Here is an 18,694-nt window from a genome sequence, read left to right on the forward strand (position 1 = left end):
AAAAGATTAAAAATGTTTTTATTACATGGATATCTTTTATAATGCTTGAGTCAGGGCTATCTGTGTACCCACCACCCGAATCTCTTCTGATTGACTGTTTATTGTAACAGATTCAAAGTAGTTATAATGCCTTACTATTAATTCTATTTCTCAGCATTTATTTTTTCACAGATCTTGGGCCTACAGAGTCTGTCTGTCTATCTCTCTGTTGTTGCTCAGGTTTGGCTGAAATATGGAGACAGCTTGACAGTCAGATGCTGAGCACCTCTGAGAGCCAGGGTCCACTCAAGTAAATCCAGGCCAGGGGACCTCCAAGCCATGCTCTTTTAGGGAGTGGTGGGTAAATGCACCCTCTTAGCAACAGAGGATAAAGCACTCAGTTTAAGGAAAGAGAGATTTGCAGGAGGGAAAAATAGGGCGATAAGCCGAGGGAGAAAAGGGTTTGGCCTCCTGTGTGTCTGAGCATCTGGCATGCCTGCATGTCCCATTTCTTCCACCCCATCCTCTCCTCCTTCACTTCTAAAGTCCTAGCAAGAAATGCCACCCATGAGAGCCCCCAGGGCCCAACTTAATGTGTGAAACCAAGTAGATGACATAAGGGAATAGATCTGGAACAAAAAAGATTTATATCCCATAGGATAATATTTCAGTGCAGTAAGGGGAGAGAAGAGATCCTAAAAATACTGTAGAGAGCATATTATAATATTTTAACAAGGTTTATGGGCTCCCCACATACACTTCACCCTGTAAGATGGATTGTGCATTTTGACAAATCTATATTTAACATGGGAGAATAATATATGATGTATGCTTCCTGGTAGAGAAATCATATTTATGGAAATCTTGATTCTAGTAATTACAACAGACATTTAAAGACAGTAGCTATTGTGGGCTGTGGACAGAGAGAGTGTCCTCATCAGGGTGAAAGAGAAAATAGCGTGAGTGGTGGAGGACAAATAGCTACCCAGGACAGGAGAGCAAGAGGTCCAGGAGACTCAAACAGTCATCTCTGTCTGGGTGCAGCTCTTCCTCATCACCTACTGCAGGTCATGTGATCGTCTCATCAAGCACTTATCAGTCATTCATTCATCCAGTATTTATTAAGTACCTACCATGTCCTAGATGCCCTGCTGGCTTTGGGGCACAAACAAGACCCCTATTTTCCAAGAATTTACATTGACCCAAGCAGCCACAAATATGTACAAGTAAGCTAAGAAAATTATTTCAGATAAAATGATTCAAGTATAGGAAATAAGACAGGATGATGTGATAGAGACTGATGAGGGTCGGGAGAGGAGGTGGGGTCACTATTGAGAAGAGGTGATCAAGGCAGACCTGTTTGAGGAGGTGAGATCTGAGCTGAGACACAACTGCTGAAAAGGAGTGATCTTTGCAGAGAGATATGGGAAGAGCAGGAAGGGAACAGCTAGTGTGGGTCTCCCAGGCAGGATGAGCTCAGAGCCCTGCGGAACGGAGCAAAGGCCAGTGTGACTAGAGCAGGGAGCGAGGGGAAGAGCGGTGTAAGGTAGGAGAGCTCAGAGGGGCAGGCTACTCGGGGGCACTGTGTCCTGGTCAGAGGTTAGGTGATTTTCCCTGTGTGCAGGGGGACACCTTTGAGAGTTTTTGCATAAAGAAGGGAAGTAATATGTTTTGGTTTTTTGTTTGTTGTTTAATTAATAAGATCCCTCTGGCTTCAGGGTAGAGAATGGATTATGTCACTAAAAACATAATAACCATACAGCTCAAGGCCGCAAACAACACCTTCAGATACCACGAGGGCTGTAGAATGGGTTAAGAACAGGAATTCCTTGAGGTTCTGGTTTCAGAGAGTGGTCAGTCAGTGTACCTGGCACCTTGAGAGGTAGTGAGTGGCCGGTAACTAAAAGTATGCAAGCAGACATTAATGATCACCTGTCAGGTTTCCTGTAGATGATATGCTAGTTTTCAATGGGAGTTTCACAGATGATGTAAGTGGCTCAGCTGAAATCTTTAAGAGATGATGATCTTTGAGATATCTCCCTTTTGTAACACCCTAGATGGAACTGCAGGCCATTCTTCTAAGTGAAGAATCACAAGAATGGAAAAACAAACACCACATGTACTCAATACTAAATTGGAACTAATTGATCAACACTTATGTGCACATATGGAAGTAAAACTCAACAGAAATCAAATAGGTGGGAGGGAGAAGAGAGGATGGATAAATTCACACCTAACGGGTACAATGCACACTATCTGGCTGAAGGGCGTTATAACTTTGACTCAAACTGTACAAAAGCAAATTATGGAACCAAAATGCGTGTACCCTTGTTACATTGTGAAATAAAAAAATTTTAATAAAGAAATGATGAGTGATCTTTCAAGCCCACTATCTCTAGAGTGACTGAGAACTGAGACCCACCATAGACAACTGGGTAACAGTGGTTAATTGCATTCTTTAATGCAGCATGGCCCAAAGGGTTTTCAGTTACATCTTAAAAGTATTCACCAAAAGTGGAAGTGAGAGCAAATAGATTTGCGAAAATCTGGGTTAAAGTTGAACAGAATTCCTCACAATTTTTTTATGTAGCTTATGTGCAGTATGCAATTCCAAGACAAGGACAGAGTATGTACCACTTCCCAAATTTATTTGGCCAAAGAAGGATTTTCTTTTCTAAGAAGCATCTTGTGGGACTAAAGTTTAATGGAACATATCTGAGCAATATTCACATAGTTTGAGACCCCATATACACAGGCGGTGTGGGGTTATGAGAGCAGGTGAATGTGAAAAAATGAGGAGAAGATCTAAGAGTGTCAACTTTTTTATTGTAAAGGAAAAAAACTGATAATACCTAGCCACAGGGTTGTGATGATGACTAAAGACCCTACTGTATGTGAAAGGACTGCAACGCACCCCATCACTGTTACTGTGCTGAGGACGACTGGTTTCCTCACCATCCACACTGGGAGGATAATTTCCAGGCATTGAGAATGGCCTTGGAGTTGGGCCCCTCACTAGGGCAAAGACTGGGAACTCTGGTCCTGTTATCACAGAGTAAAATAAAGTTTAGGAGCTGACTGACCTGGAGTTTGATCCCATGACTTTGGTTTCATTAGCATTATATTCTAACCAGCTATGTAACCTCAGACCAGGGTTAGTGGCTGCGCTGGGATCCTACAAAACAGGTCCTGGGGGGATGTTCATGCAGCTAAGCTATTACTAGGCCTGATACACGGTGGGGCCTGAAAACCAGCTAGCACAGTGCACAAACACAAAATGAACATCCGCAGAGAAATGTACACTGAGAGGTAAAAGGGCCAGGCTGGGAAAATCAACACTTGTGTTTTTTTAAATCATATATGAACAACAATAGCTGGAAGATATTCCTCTTCCTGTAGCATCTTTTTATGCTTTGCTTTGAAGTAATGGACAATGTAATGGAAAGATCATTGGATTAAGAGTCAAGATATATGTCCAACCCAGATAGGTCCTAGCTGTGCTATTTTGAACATGTTCATTAACTTTCTAAGCCTTGGTTTTTCCCCTTTAAAAAATGACCAAGCCATCGCTTTCTTACCTTAACAGGGTCACTGTAGTGACAAAGTGAGGTAATATATGAAAATGCCTTGTAGCGTGGCTACTATAATTAATAACCATGACAATATCTGGAAGGTGACAGGCACCTAATAAGATTGGATTTAGACAGATGGATGGAGGTAGTTGGACAGATGAATGTGTGAGTGGGATAGATGGAAAGTTGGACAGTTGGTGAGTTGAAAGGATGGATGGATGGATGGATGGATGGATGGATGGATGGATGGATGGATGGATGGATGTGGTGGTTGGATGGGTAGATGATGAGATGATGGATGGATAGGTGATGGGTTGGTTGGATGGACTAGTGGACGGACTCATTTTGGAGCCATCTGGCAGCTCATTCACAGCATCTTCTATCCATTAATCCTTCTTTTCTCTTCTAGTCTGTTCCCAGTTCTCCAAAGGAGTCTATGCCATCTTTGGGTTTTATGAACGTAGGACTGTCAACATGCTGACCTCCTTCTGCGGGGCCCTCCACGTCTGCTTCATCACGCCAAGCTTTCCAGTCGACACATCCAATCAGTTTGTCCTTCAGCTGCGCCCTGAACTGCAGGATGCCCTCATCAGCATCATTGACCATTACAAGTGGCAGAAGTTTGTCTACATTTATGACGCCGACCGGGGTAAGCCAGGGCTTAGGGGAGGGAGACTGGTGAGAGATGAAGAGAAAATTACCAGCAGGGAGGAGATGGATGCCTCACTGCCTCCTTGAAAGCATGGGAGGAATGGTCCAAAATGCTTTATTTCAGTGGATTTATCTTTCGGTAACTAATCTCTAATTCCTGGTATGGGGACACATCCTTTGAGGGAGCAATCCTCTTAATGTACCATGTCACTCTACAGCTCACCAAGCTTCCATGGCTCCTGAGTCCAGACTCAAAGCCCAAGGACCTCAATTAACTTCTTCACAGCTCATGGCATGGTTGTTAGGAATGTGGACTCTGGAATCAGACAGACCTGGGTCTGAATCCTAAATTCTCTCCTCTCCAGTTGCTTGACTTTGGGCAAGCTCACTCTGCCTCAGTTTCAGCAGTTATGTAATGGTGATACAACTCTCTATGCCTTCAGTTACTCATCTCTGTAACGAAGATAAAAACAGTCTAGTGTTGTGAAGACTGAATGAGGTGGCTTACTACAAAGTCAATTCAGTGTTCAGTGCCTGCAACATAGTAAAAACTCAGAATTCTCTGTATATGTTAGATGCTATCATCATCAACATCATCATCATCATCATCATCCCTCTCTGGGCTTCTAATTCTGCCTCCTTGGAATTTTACATCACATTTTGCAAGTGTTTCCTATACTTTTTTCTATGCTGTATCTTTACTGGTGCTATTCCGGATTTCTGGAATGCACTTCCCTTCTCAAATCTATATATGCAAATCCTTTCTCTCTTTTGTAGCCCGCTCACATACAACTTTCTCTATTCTCTGGTTCTCTGGATAGGAACTCTCTTCTTTTTTCTAACTCCTGTGGTGATTGTCTTTTACCTTGTACCTACCTTCCCCTTGTATGCTAAGGAGTCCTGTAAGAGCTTAGTCATTGTTGGTGTAAATAAATGAGTGGGTCACGCAAGGCCTGGAAGCGGAGGCTGAGGATTGCATTGATGTGGTTGCCTGCAGGGAGTCTTAGAAGAACTCTGAGTAAGAGAGTGTCTTGTGAAAGTGGTTTTTTCAGGCAGTCAGGCAGGCATTATTCAGATGGGCAGGAGCTGGCAGAAGGAGAAACCAGAAGCATCCTATGCTCTTCTGTTTCCCCTTCCCTTTTCCTATTTTGATAATGGCCCTTCTCAGCCAGCAGCTATTGTGGGGGTCACCTAGAGGTCTACATCAGGACGGCTGTGTGGCATAATGAAGCTTGAGGCCTGGAAGCGATCAAGCTAGAAAAACGTAACCTTGCTTGTAGGGAGATCAGCTCTGGGCTGGGCAGAAGCACCCTCATTCTCAAAAGGGCTCCATCTACCTCAGAACTCAGAGCTCTGCCATTTGCAAGCTGTTTCCTTCAACCAATGGCTAAATGTCTCTGAGCCTCGATTTTCACATCTGTAAAACAGGGATAATCACCTCACAGGAGTAAGTGAGTTAAGGAGGGGAAGGCTGGTAGGACAGTGCCAGACACACAGTAAATTTTTAATAAATATGATACTGATATCATATTTAATAAATATGGCTTACCATGCCAAATAACCAGTACTGAAAAAGAAACAAAGATAGGAATGCGTAACAGAATCAACTTCTAAATGATTCCTGAGGCCAGGCACTGTATTAGCCACTACTGAAGGGATTAGCAGTGTTACTGAAAGTCGGAAATTACATACATACAAAAGATTGATTAATAATGCAAGAGCAAAATAACCATCTATGATAGGCAGTATAATGACCCCGTCCCCAGTTACGTTCATGTTGCAATCCCCGGAGCCTGTGAATGTGTCTATGGCACATGGCCAAGGGAAATTAAGGCTACGGATAGGATTAAGTCAGCCTATCAACTGACCTTAAAATAGAGAGATTACCCCGGGTTACTTGAGTGAACACAATGTAATGACAAGGGTCTTTAAATGTAGAAGTCAGACTCGAAAGAGTCAGTGCCAGGGGGAGGCAAAGTAAGAAAGACTCAGCCACCATCATCGATCTTGAACAGGGAAGGGGCCGAATGCCAAGGAATGCCGGCAGCCTCCAGAGGTGGAAAGGCAAGAAAATAAATTTTCCCCTAGAACCTCCAGAAATCAACACAGCCCTCCTGGCAACTTGATTTTAGCCCGAGGGGAACCTATCTCACATGTCTGACCTCCAGAAGTCTAAGATGATAAATTCTTGTTATCTTAATCTACTAAATTGGTGGTGATTTGTTACAGCAGCAATGGGAAACCAATACTCCATTTAGGTCTCAAAGAAGAAACAAAGCAGTATTGAGTAATGAGCTACTCCACTCATTTAGCCAAAAGAGAATAGCTTAATTCAGTATACACTTATTGAGCACCTACTGTGTGAGGGACAAAGTACTAGGTATCAAGGATATTATACTGAACACTCACACATTTGATTGACAGTTATTAGGTGTCTATTTAGATGCCAAGTTGGCACATTTAGTAAGCAGTTGCTGAATGCCTTATGATAATAGCTGACATTTATGAAACCTTGCAGGTATCAGACTCTGCCATGTACCAGGCATTCTCATTTAACCCTCAAAACCACGCTGCGAGGTGGGCATTCTTTACATCACCACCTTACCTTCGGGGAAACGAAAGCTTGCAGAGGCTAGTGAGCCTGTACAGGATCGTTTAGCCAGGATGTTGGATTTGAGCCTCGGGTTATGTTTTTGATCATTAATTCTCCATCTACTATGTTCTGGGAACAGAAACACACAGCGCCTGACCTCTCAGAGTTTAGACCCGCACAGTCAGAGCAGGCGGGAGCTGAGCTGGGTGGCGGAGTGGGGTTAGGAGCAGACACGGAGGGCGGGTGCCGGGCGGAAGCGGGAGGTGCCTGTGGGTCCTGATTACCTGCCGTTCCTCTGTCCTCCTCCCCACACCTTCAGGCTTGTCCGTCCTGCAGAAAGTCCTGGACACAGCTGCCGAGAAGAACTGGCAGGTGACAGCAGTCAACATTTTGACAACCACAGAGGAGGGGTACCGGATGCTCTTCCAGGACCTGGAGAAGAAGAAGGAGCGGCTGGTGGTGGTGGACTGCGAGTCGGAGCGCCTCAATGCTATCCTGGGCCAGGTGAGAAGGCAGCAAGGGCTCGGGGTGGATATGGGAGATGATCCAGGAACAGCGGGACGCATTTTTGCCTTGAGTATCAGAAGGAGGGTTAGAAAACGATTTCTTTTTTTTTTTTCTTTATGTCAGTATATTATGGGGGTACAAATGTTTAGGTTACGTTTGTTGCCTTCTCCACCCTTCCCCCCCGCCCCGGAGTCAGAGTTTCAAGCATGTCCATCCCCCAGATGGTGCACATCGCACTCATTATGTATGTGTACACCCCTCCCCTTCTCCCCCCACCATCTGCCCGATGCCCGATAGATGCTATTCCTATATATGCCCACTTCGGTGTTGATCAGTCAATACCAGTTTGCTGGTGAGTACATGTGGTGCTTATTTTTCCATTCTTGGGATACTTCACTTAGTAGAATGGGCTCCGGCTCTATCCAGAAAAATACAAGAGGTGCTATATCGCCATTGTTTCTTAAAGCTGAATAGTACTCCATGGTATACATGTACCACATTTTATTAATCCACTCATGTATGGATGGGCACCTGCGTTGTTTCTACATCTTTGCAATTGTGAATTGTGCTGCTATAAACAATCCCATTACTGGGCATCTACCCAAAAGAACAAAAGATACTCTATAGAAAGAGGTTTCTTGATGAGACTAGATACCTTCCATCTCACGTTCTGTAATCCATAAAATTTAATTCTGGAATTTTAGGAAATAGAGCAAACAATGAAAGCCTTGACATAGGGCTTCAAATGGTTCTCAGATTGGTTGACCAAAAATTTACCTTCAATGTTTCCTTTTATTGTTAAAAAATGAATTACTTGCATTTTAGAGTGCATGGAGTGCTATCGCATCAGGAACGCAGGCTGTATCGCCAGATTCCTGGGTTCAGCTCTGGGCTCTGTCACTCACTGATCAGCGTTTGGCATCTCACCCCTTTGGCCCACTGACCTGTTTTAAGTCCTCGAGGAAGCAGCAGCCACCCCTCTGTCTACCGTTTCCTTGAACACGCTCTTCTCTCTGAGAAATTGATTGACTGGACATTCTATTATATGGGCAGTCATTGTATCCACAACAGTTTTTATCAGAGGTCTCTAAACTATGGCTCCTCTGGTCTCAAAACTGCAGCATATGCCCACTGCAGAATTAGCAGGCCTTGGTAGAGATGTCTTGTCTTTTAAAGTACATTTATGCATTCAGATGAGCTAGCAAGGAAGTATATTTTGCAATCGTTTTTGAACTTTTGAATAAATGATGGTAGTTTTAGGTACTTGACAACATGACAAAGCTCGTTAATGGCCCTCAAGACCTCTGGGAGCCCCACGGGGAATCTCAGCACCAGCTCAGCAATCACTCAGAGTCCTCAGCAATGGAGCAGAGGGAGAATCTCAAAGTCGTGGATTTTTAAGGCATTAACTGTTCCATTTTATAACATGTGGATTCGACTTTTACTCTTGGAGAGAGAAACCAGCAAAAATTGTTTCCATGGCTATGAAAGAACTCTACTCTGGGTAGAGTTAGGGGCTTGAATTCTAGTTTTTAAGTGAGGCAGTGTAGGGTAAAGATCAAGAGCAGATATGGAACCAGACTAGCCTGGGTTCAAATCCCAGCTCCAGTATTTACTGGCTTTGCCTTGGGCAAACGTTGGCAAACGTGACCTTGGGCCACGTTTTTAATCTTTCTGCATCTTAAGTTCTTGATCTATAAAATGGGCATCATCCTCCTCACCATAACAGTCATCTGTAGAGGGCTTTTGTGAGGATTAAAAGAATCAATACACATAAAGCACTTAGAACAGAGCCTGGCCCACAGTAACTGATCTATGTAAGCATTTGCCTATTTTTGCTATTCATAGTGCCTACTAGTACTGGCTTCCTGAGTCACTTCCCTCTCTGGGCAGAAGTAAATTCATCTATAGAATAGGAATGAAGGCCTCTGGTCTATAAAGCTGGTAAAAAGATGAGATGCCATAGGAGATGGAGAAAATGATAAATGATAATGAAGTACTCTTAATAGACTGATGCTCTCTCCTATATTGTTCTATGGTGCAGACAATAGCCATCGCTTGTATTTTTTGAGTGCTTATGGTATACCAGACACTATGCCAACCCCTCTCCATGCATAATCTCATTTCATTCTCGAATCAACTCTATCAAACAGCTTCTATCAATCCCCCTGTTTTATAGATGAAGAAAAGAGGGAATAAACTTGCTCACAGCAAGCATATGAGAAAAGCAGAAATTCAAACCCAGCTCAGTCTGGCTCCCAGGGCCCAACGTCTCAAAAATGCAGTGTCTCTGCCTCTGCTTCTCTGTAACTAACTCCTTTGTCAAAGGATAAACGTGTGTTTCATGAGGAAACGAGTTGTTTGTATGGATATTTTAGATTATAGCATGTTAACATTTTTAATTGTTTCATTCTTCTATTCTGAAAAGTAAGCCCAAAAACTTGGAAGGATTTTGTAGATCACTTGATCTATTGCTTATGCTCATATTTTGCAGATAGGATGGCTGATGGTCAAATCAAGTGAATGATTTCCCTTGGGCTCAGGCAACTAGTTAGTGACAATGATGAGTCTACAACTTATATCTCTGACTTATCCGGTCTGACACTCTTGTCACCATCCTGGACTTACACCCAGTATCTGGGACCTTTTCAGTCTAATAAAAAATGTTTTACCCAACCTGAGGAAGGAGACAGTGACAGCAAATTCCAAATAGGGAATTAATTGCCTGTCTCTGTCTCCAGCCACCCAATTAGAATCTAATCTCTATGAAGCCAGAGAGTTTTGTTTTGTTTCCTACTCTGCACTATCCCATAGTGCCTTGAACAGTGCTTGGCACCTAATAAGTGTTCAATAAATTTTCTTTTAGTGAATTGAAAGAATAAAAAAATCAATGAGGACTCTAAGAAAGATCCTGAATGTGAGATGAATCTGGGTTTCTACTAGTAGCTATTTGGCTGGATAAGAAACTTTAAGCTGGAAGGAAGGGCACGTTGGGAGGCCCAGAGAGCCCGGGAGGGCTGAGGTTCATAATAAGTCTTAGCAGGCCGAGTGGAGGATGCTGAGTATCCAAGGGAGATGATGGCAAGGAGATAAACACACCATCCTGAATATCCTTGGAAACCATTCTGAAGAGTGTGGGATTTATTCTGTAAACAATGGGGAGTCAGTGAAGTTTTGTGAGCATGGAACAGGGTGATTAGAATATAACACTTTATCAATAGATGACACCAAATTATATAATACTGTCATTAGGTGTGGAATGAGTTAGAAGTGGGAGTACACCGGGACCTCTCAAGGCCATCCATCACCTTGCGCTATGTTATTGTCTTCATGGTGCTTCTCACCTGCTGAAATCTTGTTAATTTATCTATTTATGTATTTACCATCTGGCTCCCTACTAAAATGTCAGCTCCGCTCAGTGAGGGCACCGGGACCTTGCCTCACTTTGTCATAGTTGTGTCCCCAGCACATAGCATAGTGCTCAGTATATAGTCTATGCTCAATAAATATTTGTTAAATAGATTAATTAATCACAGAAGGTTTTACAGAGGGGTTGAGATTAGGGCTCGGCCATAAAGGATACGAATAATCAGAGAGAATGGAAGAGACCATGCAGAGACTAATATTGTGATTAAAGGCAATGAATGCAGTGGGAATGAGCTGTGGAGTAATGGGGTCAGGAGGTGACAGACCCCCTGTGAAATTGTATGTTGCATCTACAACACCTTTCTGGTTCGCAGCCCCTTGTGCATGTATCTGTTTATTGCGAACCTCTTCACAATACGGGTGTAACCTCCCCGAGGGCGAGGGCAAGCTCTATGCTTGTTTCACTTTCCCGCATTGCCAGCAGTGCTTTGTACACAGCAAGCACTTAATGAATGCTTGTGAAAGGAAGGTAGTTAAGGAGGTAAGATAGGTCAGGGCATAGGTGGGTGAGTAGATGGATGGGAAGGTTGGTACTAGTTTGGCCCATGTGAAATTTCTAATTTTTACCAGTCAAAAGTCATCAGGGATCAGCTGTTTCCTGTGTTTCCATCTGTACTCCCATCTTGCAGGGACTGTTCTTCTCCATTGCCTGAATGTGGTGGGTTTTGAAATATCGTTTATTTGCTGCTTTGTGTTTATTAGAGGCTGAATAGGTTTTTGATAAAGGTATCTCATTGCTGAAAGGGCAGCAAACCGTTTGACAAGAAGATGAAAAAGTAATGAAGAATTATTAATAAAACTATCTTCCCCATAACATTTGAGCTCCACGGTCTGGAATTTCACAATCTAACCTCTTTTTCAGAGCCTTCATTGTATGTGCTTGCATTTAATTATTCCCCATATAAAGAAAAAAATGTGAGCCACTGTGCACATACATCCAATTAAGTAGATGTCTGAATGTGGATTTTAATAACCTTGAAAATTTATTCAGTTAGCGAAGAAGCCCAAGTACTTCTCATATGTTTTATGTCTCTTGCAACTGTGCAGGGGGAGAGGCACCAAGCAGGGTATACTAACCCCAATTTGCTGATTAAAAAAAATAGGGAAATAGATCAGGTTAATTTGCAGGCTGAGCTAGGTTTAGAGCCAAGGTCTGTAGTTTTAACTGCTCCTTATTAGGTGGTGTGTCTGGCTGCCTAAGCAAACTTCTGGGCAATTCTTTTCACAGTTTTTTTTCTTTTTTCCTGCCTATGATGATTAGAGACAGTCTGAATTCAGGACAGAAGGGTATTTGGGGACCTCAGCTCTTAGCGATTAACCGTAGTCATGCATCATATAGAGAGGTTCCCAAGAGTCAGGTCTCTATCCTGATACTGCCAGGAGAATACTATGGGATCTGGGTAAATCATTTTCCCTCTTAGGGACTGAACTTCGCATCTGTATAGTGAGGGATTAGACCAGATGATCCTGACCCTCCCTCCGAGCTTCCCAGCTAAGTGATACATAATGTCTTGAGTATCCAATCAGCTTAGGGAGGAAGGCACAAAATTTATGAAAAGACTGAACAACATTTGCATATAGCTCATGCAAGGGGTTGAAGGTCAAGAACTTGGGTAGGGTCTTCCACCTACCCATCTTACCATCCATCCACCCATCCACAATCTGTCCATCCAAGGAGCAGATATTGCCATGACAGTGCCAGGGGAATCCATGCAATGTAAGATTTCCACCTAGGGAAGAATCTCCATATATGAGGAAGGCTTTATGGAAGAAAGAGTGTAGTGAACAGGTGGGTTCTTGGGGTTATGATAACACCACTCTACTCCTAGAATCAAACAAAAGTGATTTCAGATTGTGCATCTGCTACTTAATAGCTGGATAACCTTACAGAAGTTATTTAACCACTCTATGCCTATTCCTCATCTGTATTGTGAAATAAGGACATTAATGGTATCACTGTCATTGGATGGTTGCGATACTGTAGTTTGAGCACTTAGGAGAGGGCAGAGCATATTGTAGGCACTCAATTAGTGTCAGTTGCAATTGTTACTGTTGTTGTTGTCGCTTTAACTGGTAGTATCACTGATGAGTCCCCCCCCCCCATTGTGTTTTGTAGATTATAAAGCTGGAGAAGAATGGCATCGGCTACCACTACATCCTTGCAAATCTGGTGAGTAGAGCACTGCAGGCTCCCAGCTCGGGGTCTTTCCAGGTTTGGGGCCCTAGCTTGCTTCTGTGTTCCCTGGCTGGTGTGAACTGACTGGATGGAAGGGGCTGTTCAGAGTTGCAATGGCGAGCCTTGGCAATACTAAATTGACCTTTTCCCCTTCACATCCTGCTCATCTGTTTGTGAGCCTCTGACTTTCCTTGAAAGAGAACACACTGGTGGACGGGGCTTCATGATCGGTCATCATGATTCCAGCTTTAATCGGCTCTGCTCCTTGGGAATAAGGACAAAATCACCACATCTTTGAATGGATACAAGATGTCTTGATCCCACTGTTTGGGGCCCTTTCTTTTGACCCCAATGACACTTTTACTATTCATAAATACAAGCACTTAAATCATAATTATATTAGTATTGACAAATTTTTAACCAGAAACAATTTTCCAGCATGAACAATACTATATCAATTTAATTTTTATTCACTTTTATACATGGCCTAGATAAGCCTGTCTTTAAAAAAAAACATGTGTTTTCATTTTAATGTCCTGTAGTTCATTTTATTGAGCACAATTATTTTTCATATTACAAAGACTTGATTCGTCAAATCATTTTTGTACATATTAAATTTTACCCAGTAGCATGTGCCATTATTAGTTTTCCTTTGTGACCATTATTTCCATCAAGTCTATTTTTTCTAGGTCAAGTTTTGCACATCTACCTTTTTTATCGTAGATTTTAATTCTTCCAGCTATTTTTTCCAAAGCCAAATGTAATTTTATTTTGTATTTAGTTCCATTTTTAAAGGTTTTATTGCGATGTAATTTAAAGCGTACAATTAAATGGTTTTTAGTATATTCACAGAGTTATGAAACCATTACTGCACTCTTTTTTTTAATTCAGCACATTACAGGGATACAAATGTTTAGGTTACATATATTGCCTTTGCCTCACCCAAGTCAGAGCTGCAAGGGTGTCTACCATTACTGTAATCTTAGTTTAAAATGCTTCATCACCCCAAAAAGAAACCCCATACCAAATAGTAATCACTCCCCATCAACCTTCAAGTTCTCCTAGCCCTAGGAAACCACTAATATTCTTTCTATCTCTATGTATTTGCCTTCTTGGGACATTTCATATTCATGGAATCATACAATATGTGATCCGATGTGACTGTTTTTTTCACTTACCAAAATGTTCTCAAGGTTCATCCATGTTGTTGCATGTGTCAGTACTTCATTCCTTTTTTTTTTGCCAAATAATATTTCATTTTATGGGTATACTACACATTGTTTATCCATTCATCAGGTAATGGACATTTGGGTTGTTTCTACTTTTTAGCTATTATGAATAATAGTGCAATGAACATTCATGTATAATTATTTTTCTCTTGAATATATACCTCCACATGGAAAGGCTGGATTATATATAAATTCTATGTTTTAACATTTTGAGGAATTCTAAAATTGTTTTTCAAAGTGGCTGGATCTTCCATCAAATTTTAATTAAAAAAAAAAAATTCCATGTGACAATTTGAATGATTGTCAGTTTTTCTTAATGGTAGCATTTTCTGCAAAATTTGTTTATTATTCTGGCTTATCTTTGCATTTTTCCGTTTTTTCATTAATATGTGATTTTTAGCTTTTTGTCTATAACAAATTTTCAGTTTTACCTGTGCTTACCGAACATATAACCATGTTCAGTTTTAGCCGTGTTATTTTGTGTTATTTCTGTGAACAATATTACTTATAATTGAACAAAAGATTGATATTTTCTACTGATTTCTGGAGTGAAAGTTATTAGTAAAACTAAGGCCCAGGGTGCGTAGATCTAAATATGTGACCAGAGTGTCCTCCTTCATCCTTAAATTCTGTCCCTCTTTCTGGCCTTCTCACCAGCCCTCAACAGATCCATCTTAGACTTCTTTCGTCTTGGAAGCGTCCTTGCCCTAGCTGTCCCAATATTTCAGAATTGGGACTGGAAATGAAAAGGGCTTAATGAGATATGTTAATTTAGACCCAGCTGTTAATGGGTAAATACAGTACGTTTCTCAGAGGTATTCACATTTTAAATGAGTGATGGCTATCCTGAGTCTTTTGGGGAAGCAAGGGTCCTACCCTCAAAAGACCTTTTGCAAAGATGGAATTGCTTACTTTGGAATGAGGAAAGCCCTTGACATCCCTTAAATCCCAGATTCTTAGTGCTACAAGGGACTTTGGAAGTCAACTCCATCTAACTCTCATTTGCTTATAGAGAAACAACCAGCAACAGGGTGTGTGACTTGGCCAAGATCACACAGCGAGTCAGCACTGGAACTAAGCTCATATCACCAAGGGTAGTAGGCAGCGTCCAATGCCTTTCCTACTACTCCAGGGCATCTCTGGTGTGCACTGTCTGCTGCTTGAGAGCACACAGAGCAAGGGTGGGGACATGCATAATTGCCTTTCGGGGGTAAGGTAGAAATTACACATCGGTGTCCTTAGAGCCACTGAAAGACCCCAGGTAATTGCACCGCCAGCCTCAATTTGTTGCCCAGTGACCCTTCAGCCACAGCATCACCAAGCCAGCCCCTTGGGTTCTGTGTCCTTCTGATCTGCATTCTTCTTCTTCTCACCTAATGAGCTCTCAAATCTTTACAACTGCCAGCTAATAGGATGCAAATTGCATATACCATCCAAATACAAAAGATTTGCATGTTCCAATAGATTAGTTGATAATTAGGCTTCAAATTACTAATTAATTCAGTTTGAAACATAGTCGAGTATGTGGCGTGTTTTCTTCCCCCTTCAGAGGAATAATGCAATTTATAAGATGATAATTTTTAGAAATTCTGCCACATAATTAGCCTGCTGCTGCAGGGAACTGACCCGCTCCTTCAGAGTATTTGTGATTAGGGTATAATTATAGAGTTAGGGGCCAAGGAAGCCTGTGAAAGGTTTAACAAAAGGAGGGAGCTAGACGTTTATTTTGCAGTTCTTGCCGTCCCCATCAGAATGCATGAGCTTAAAAGTAGCCAGCAGCATTTTTGTAGCAGATCACTTTGGAGGGATGCTTTGGGGGTTCAAATAGCCACCTTTGGAAGGCTGCTGGAAGAGAGGAAAGAAGAAAATTATAGGTCAGACAGGGGAGCCTATATGGACAGGGAGAAAAAAAAAAAACCCTGCTTTTTGTCTAGACACCACCCTCAGCTAGCTTTGTGTTCTTGGGCAATGTTCCAGCCCTCAGTTTCCTCATCTGTCAATTGGGAATAATAGTTCCTACTCTATGCACTTATAGTGTCCCTGGGGAAACCAAATATGTTGCCAAATGCCACCATGCTTTGAAAAGTTACAAGTGTCCTGCACAGGTGGAGAATTCTTACATCAGATATTAAATCCCCCCATGTGCACATGTTCGTATATTGTGTGTATGTATATGTGCATATACATATGCTTGCATATCTATTCACATTTTATACATATTTAATAGGCTAGATATATATGTACATTTCCATGGCATTGGTATGTTCATAACGTGAACCTGAACCATGCAGAAATTGGGAAGCTATGTCACTATTTCTTATAGTTGCACCTGAGCCCTGGAACCCACTGGAAAGCCAACGCCTCCACTCTGGCTGCCAGTGCCCCAGCACTGACACGGCATTCACTCCCTGCTTTGCAACCGTGGGTAGGGCAGACCTCTGCCGGCCACAGCCCCCAGAGTTACAGCTCTTATCTTTGTGACTCACCAGAAGCAAACCTTAGACCAAACAAGTGTTTTTCAAGACAGGACCTGTGACGCTCTGTAATGTGTCTGCAGAGCCAGTGCGGGAAACACGGCTCTAACAAGTAAATGCTTTTGTACTGCTGTGATTGCAAGTGTAAGTACCTAAACCATAGGGCAAAGGACCAGATTGTCAGTATTGATAATTAGAATTTCACTGGAATAAAAGCATATCTTTTAAAAGTCTGGTAAGGAACTAGAAGTTCCCTGAGAACATATACAGCTTCCATCATACCCCTGTTAGAGAAATATTGAATTCGCTGGATGATATTGGCTGGCATGGATCATTTAGTGCTTTCTGGAAAAGCAACAACAATAACAGCAAAGTGCTGTGGGTGTAAGAATAGGATGATCAGACTAACCTGACGCCAAGACACTTGAGCCACTGAACTCAAATCCCTTAAGCCTCTAATAAATGACAACAACAATGGCAACAACTTCTACAATTTATTGAATGATTGTTACATTCCTAACACTATGATAAACATTTAATACATATCAGTTAAGCCTTCACCATAGTGCTCAAGGTTGATACTATCTTCAAATGAAGAAACTGAGCTTCAGAAAGGTTAAATGAGTTTTCTAAAGTCGCAGAGTGTCCAAAGTGATGGAGCTGGGTTTCCTTCAGGACCATGGAATCCCAATTCCCACGTTCCTACTACTGTGCTGTCTGAGCAGGGGCAGTCGGGATAGGATGCCCAGGAAAGGGAGGGGCTGTCCTGGACAAGAGGGCTTGAATTTAAGTCTTGCCTAGGGTGACAGTCATGGACCTGGAATTCAAACTCAGGCTCTCAAATTCATATTGGACATCTCTTCCATTATACACTGGTGGATTTTTTTCAATTATGATTTCTAGTGTGATGGAGCTTGAGGGAGAGATGATGAGTTCAGGTCATCCCAGGGCTTGCTGGGGTACTTGAAAACCAGGGCAATCAGCCGCGTCTGCCACATGGTTGCAGATCGACTCCCATGGAATGTTAGCGGTGGAAGTTTTGGTCCATGTGGCAGCTAGTCCAAGCCCTCAGCTCTGTGCTGCTGCCCCTCTGCTGGGTCAGCCCTGAGAAGAAACTGATTTTTATACTTCTTGCTCCCCTATGGAGAGAAATCTGTCACCTCCTTCTGCAAGGCTGAGCTCATCCACTTTCCTCAGTGCCTTTCTTCTTATTGTCTCTGTGCCAGAGTCACTTGAGCTTCTGTAGCCTGTGGTGAAGCAGGTGGTATAGTAGTTGGGAAGGTGGCTCCTGACTCAGACAGACCTGGGTTTGAATTCTGGCTTGACATTTGTTAGCTGTGTGACATTAGTCCAATGACCTACCCTCTCTGAGATTTTTCATTGCCTCATCTCTAAAAAAAAAAAAATGATGATATTATCTACCTTCTCATGCATGTTATGAGAATTAAATGAGATAATATATATAAAATGCTTGCAGTAATATATGCCCTCAAATATGCATTCAGCACATGTTAGTATTAATAATTACCATCATAATCATGGTCGTCATTATCTTCATTATTAGTGGAGAAGGAAGAGGTTTATGTCTAGGGACAAGATACTATCTATGAGGTCCCTCAAGCCCCTCGTCAACTAAACCTCATCTACCTGTGATATACTGCCATAGCCCCAGGTTTTTCACTTGCCAAAATTGAGATTAGACAACCAATTCACTATTACGTAATACCTTCCTCCCTGTTGATCTGTAAGCTCCGCAGGAAGGATTGTTCACTGCTGAATCCCCAGTGACTGGCCAAGCGAGTTGCGTCTAACAGGTGTTCTTTAACAAGTCACCGAATGAATGAATGAATGAGTGAAATGGCTTCTCAGAAAATAATGTCTGCACCCACACACCACATGCACTTAAAGGCAAAATCCCTGTGTTTATGCTAAAAGAAGCAGCGATAGCGGGAATATGAATCAGGTTATGAATATGCAAATGAGTAGTCAGAGGCGGGCCGAAGAGGACTTCTAACCCACTTTCCATCTACAACGCCCCCAGCAGAAGCACCTCCATTTGGCTCCGGCTGGAATAATACCCAGTGAGG

At 42.2% G+C, this 18,694-nt stretch overlaps 1 protein-coding gene across 3 annotated transcripts in view; it reads left to right on the forward strand.

Annotated features, from left to right (window-relative positions):
- The window catches only part of GRIA1 (glutamate ionotropic receptor AMPA type subunit 1), a 287,126-nt gene that overhangs the window by 136,045 nt on the left and 132,387 nt on the right, over positions 1 to 18,694 (forward strand). For all 3 annotated transcript variants that reach the window (XM_012752752.2, XM_012752761.2, XM_075996242.1), the window contains exons 3-5: positions 3,961 to 4,200; positions 7,115 to 7,299; positions 12,845 to 12,898. In XM_012752752.2, the coding sequence (XP_012608206.1) occupies positions 3,961 to 4,200; positions 7,115 to 7,299; positions 12,845 to 12,898 (479 nt within the window). The remainder of the gene's footprint in view (positions 1 to 3,960; positions 4,201 to 7,114; positions 7,300 to 12,844; positions 12,899 to 18,694) is intronic.

The sequence above is a fragment of the Microcebus murinus genome, chromosome 21 (genome assembly GCF_040939455.1).
Source record: "Microcebus murinus isolate Inina chromosome 21, M.murinus_Inina_mat1.0, whole genome shotgun sequence".
NCBI lineage: Eukaryota > Metazoa > Chordata > Mammalia > Primates > Cheirogaleidae > Microcebus > Microcebus murinus.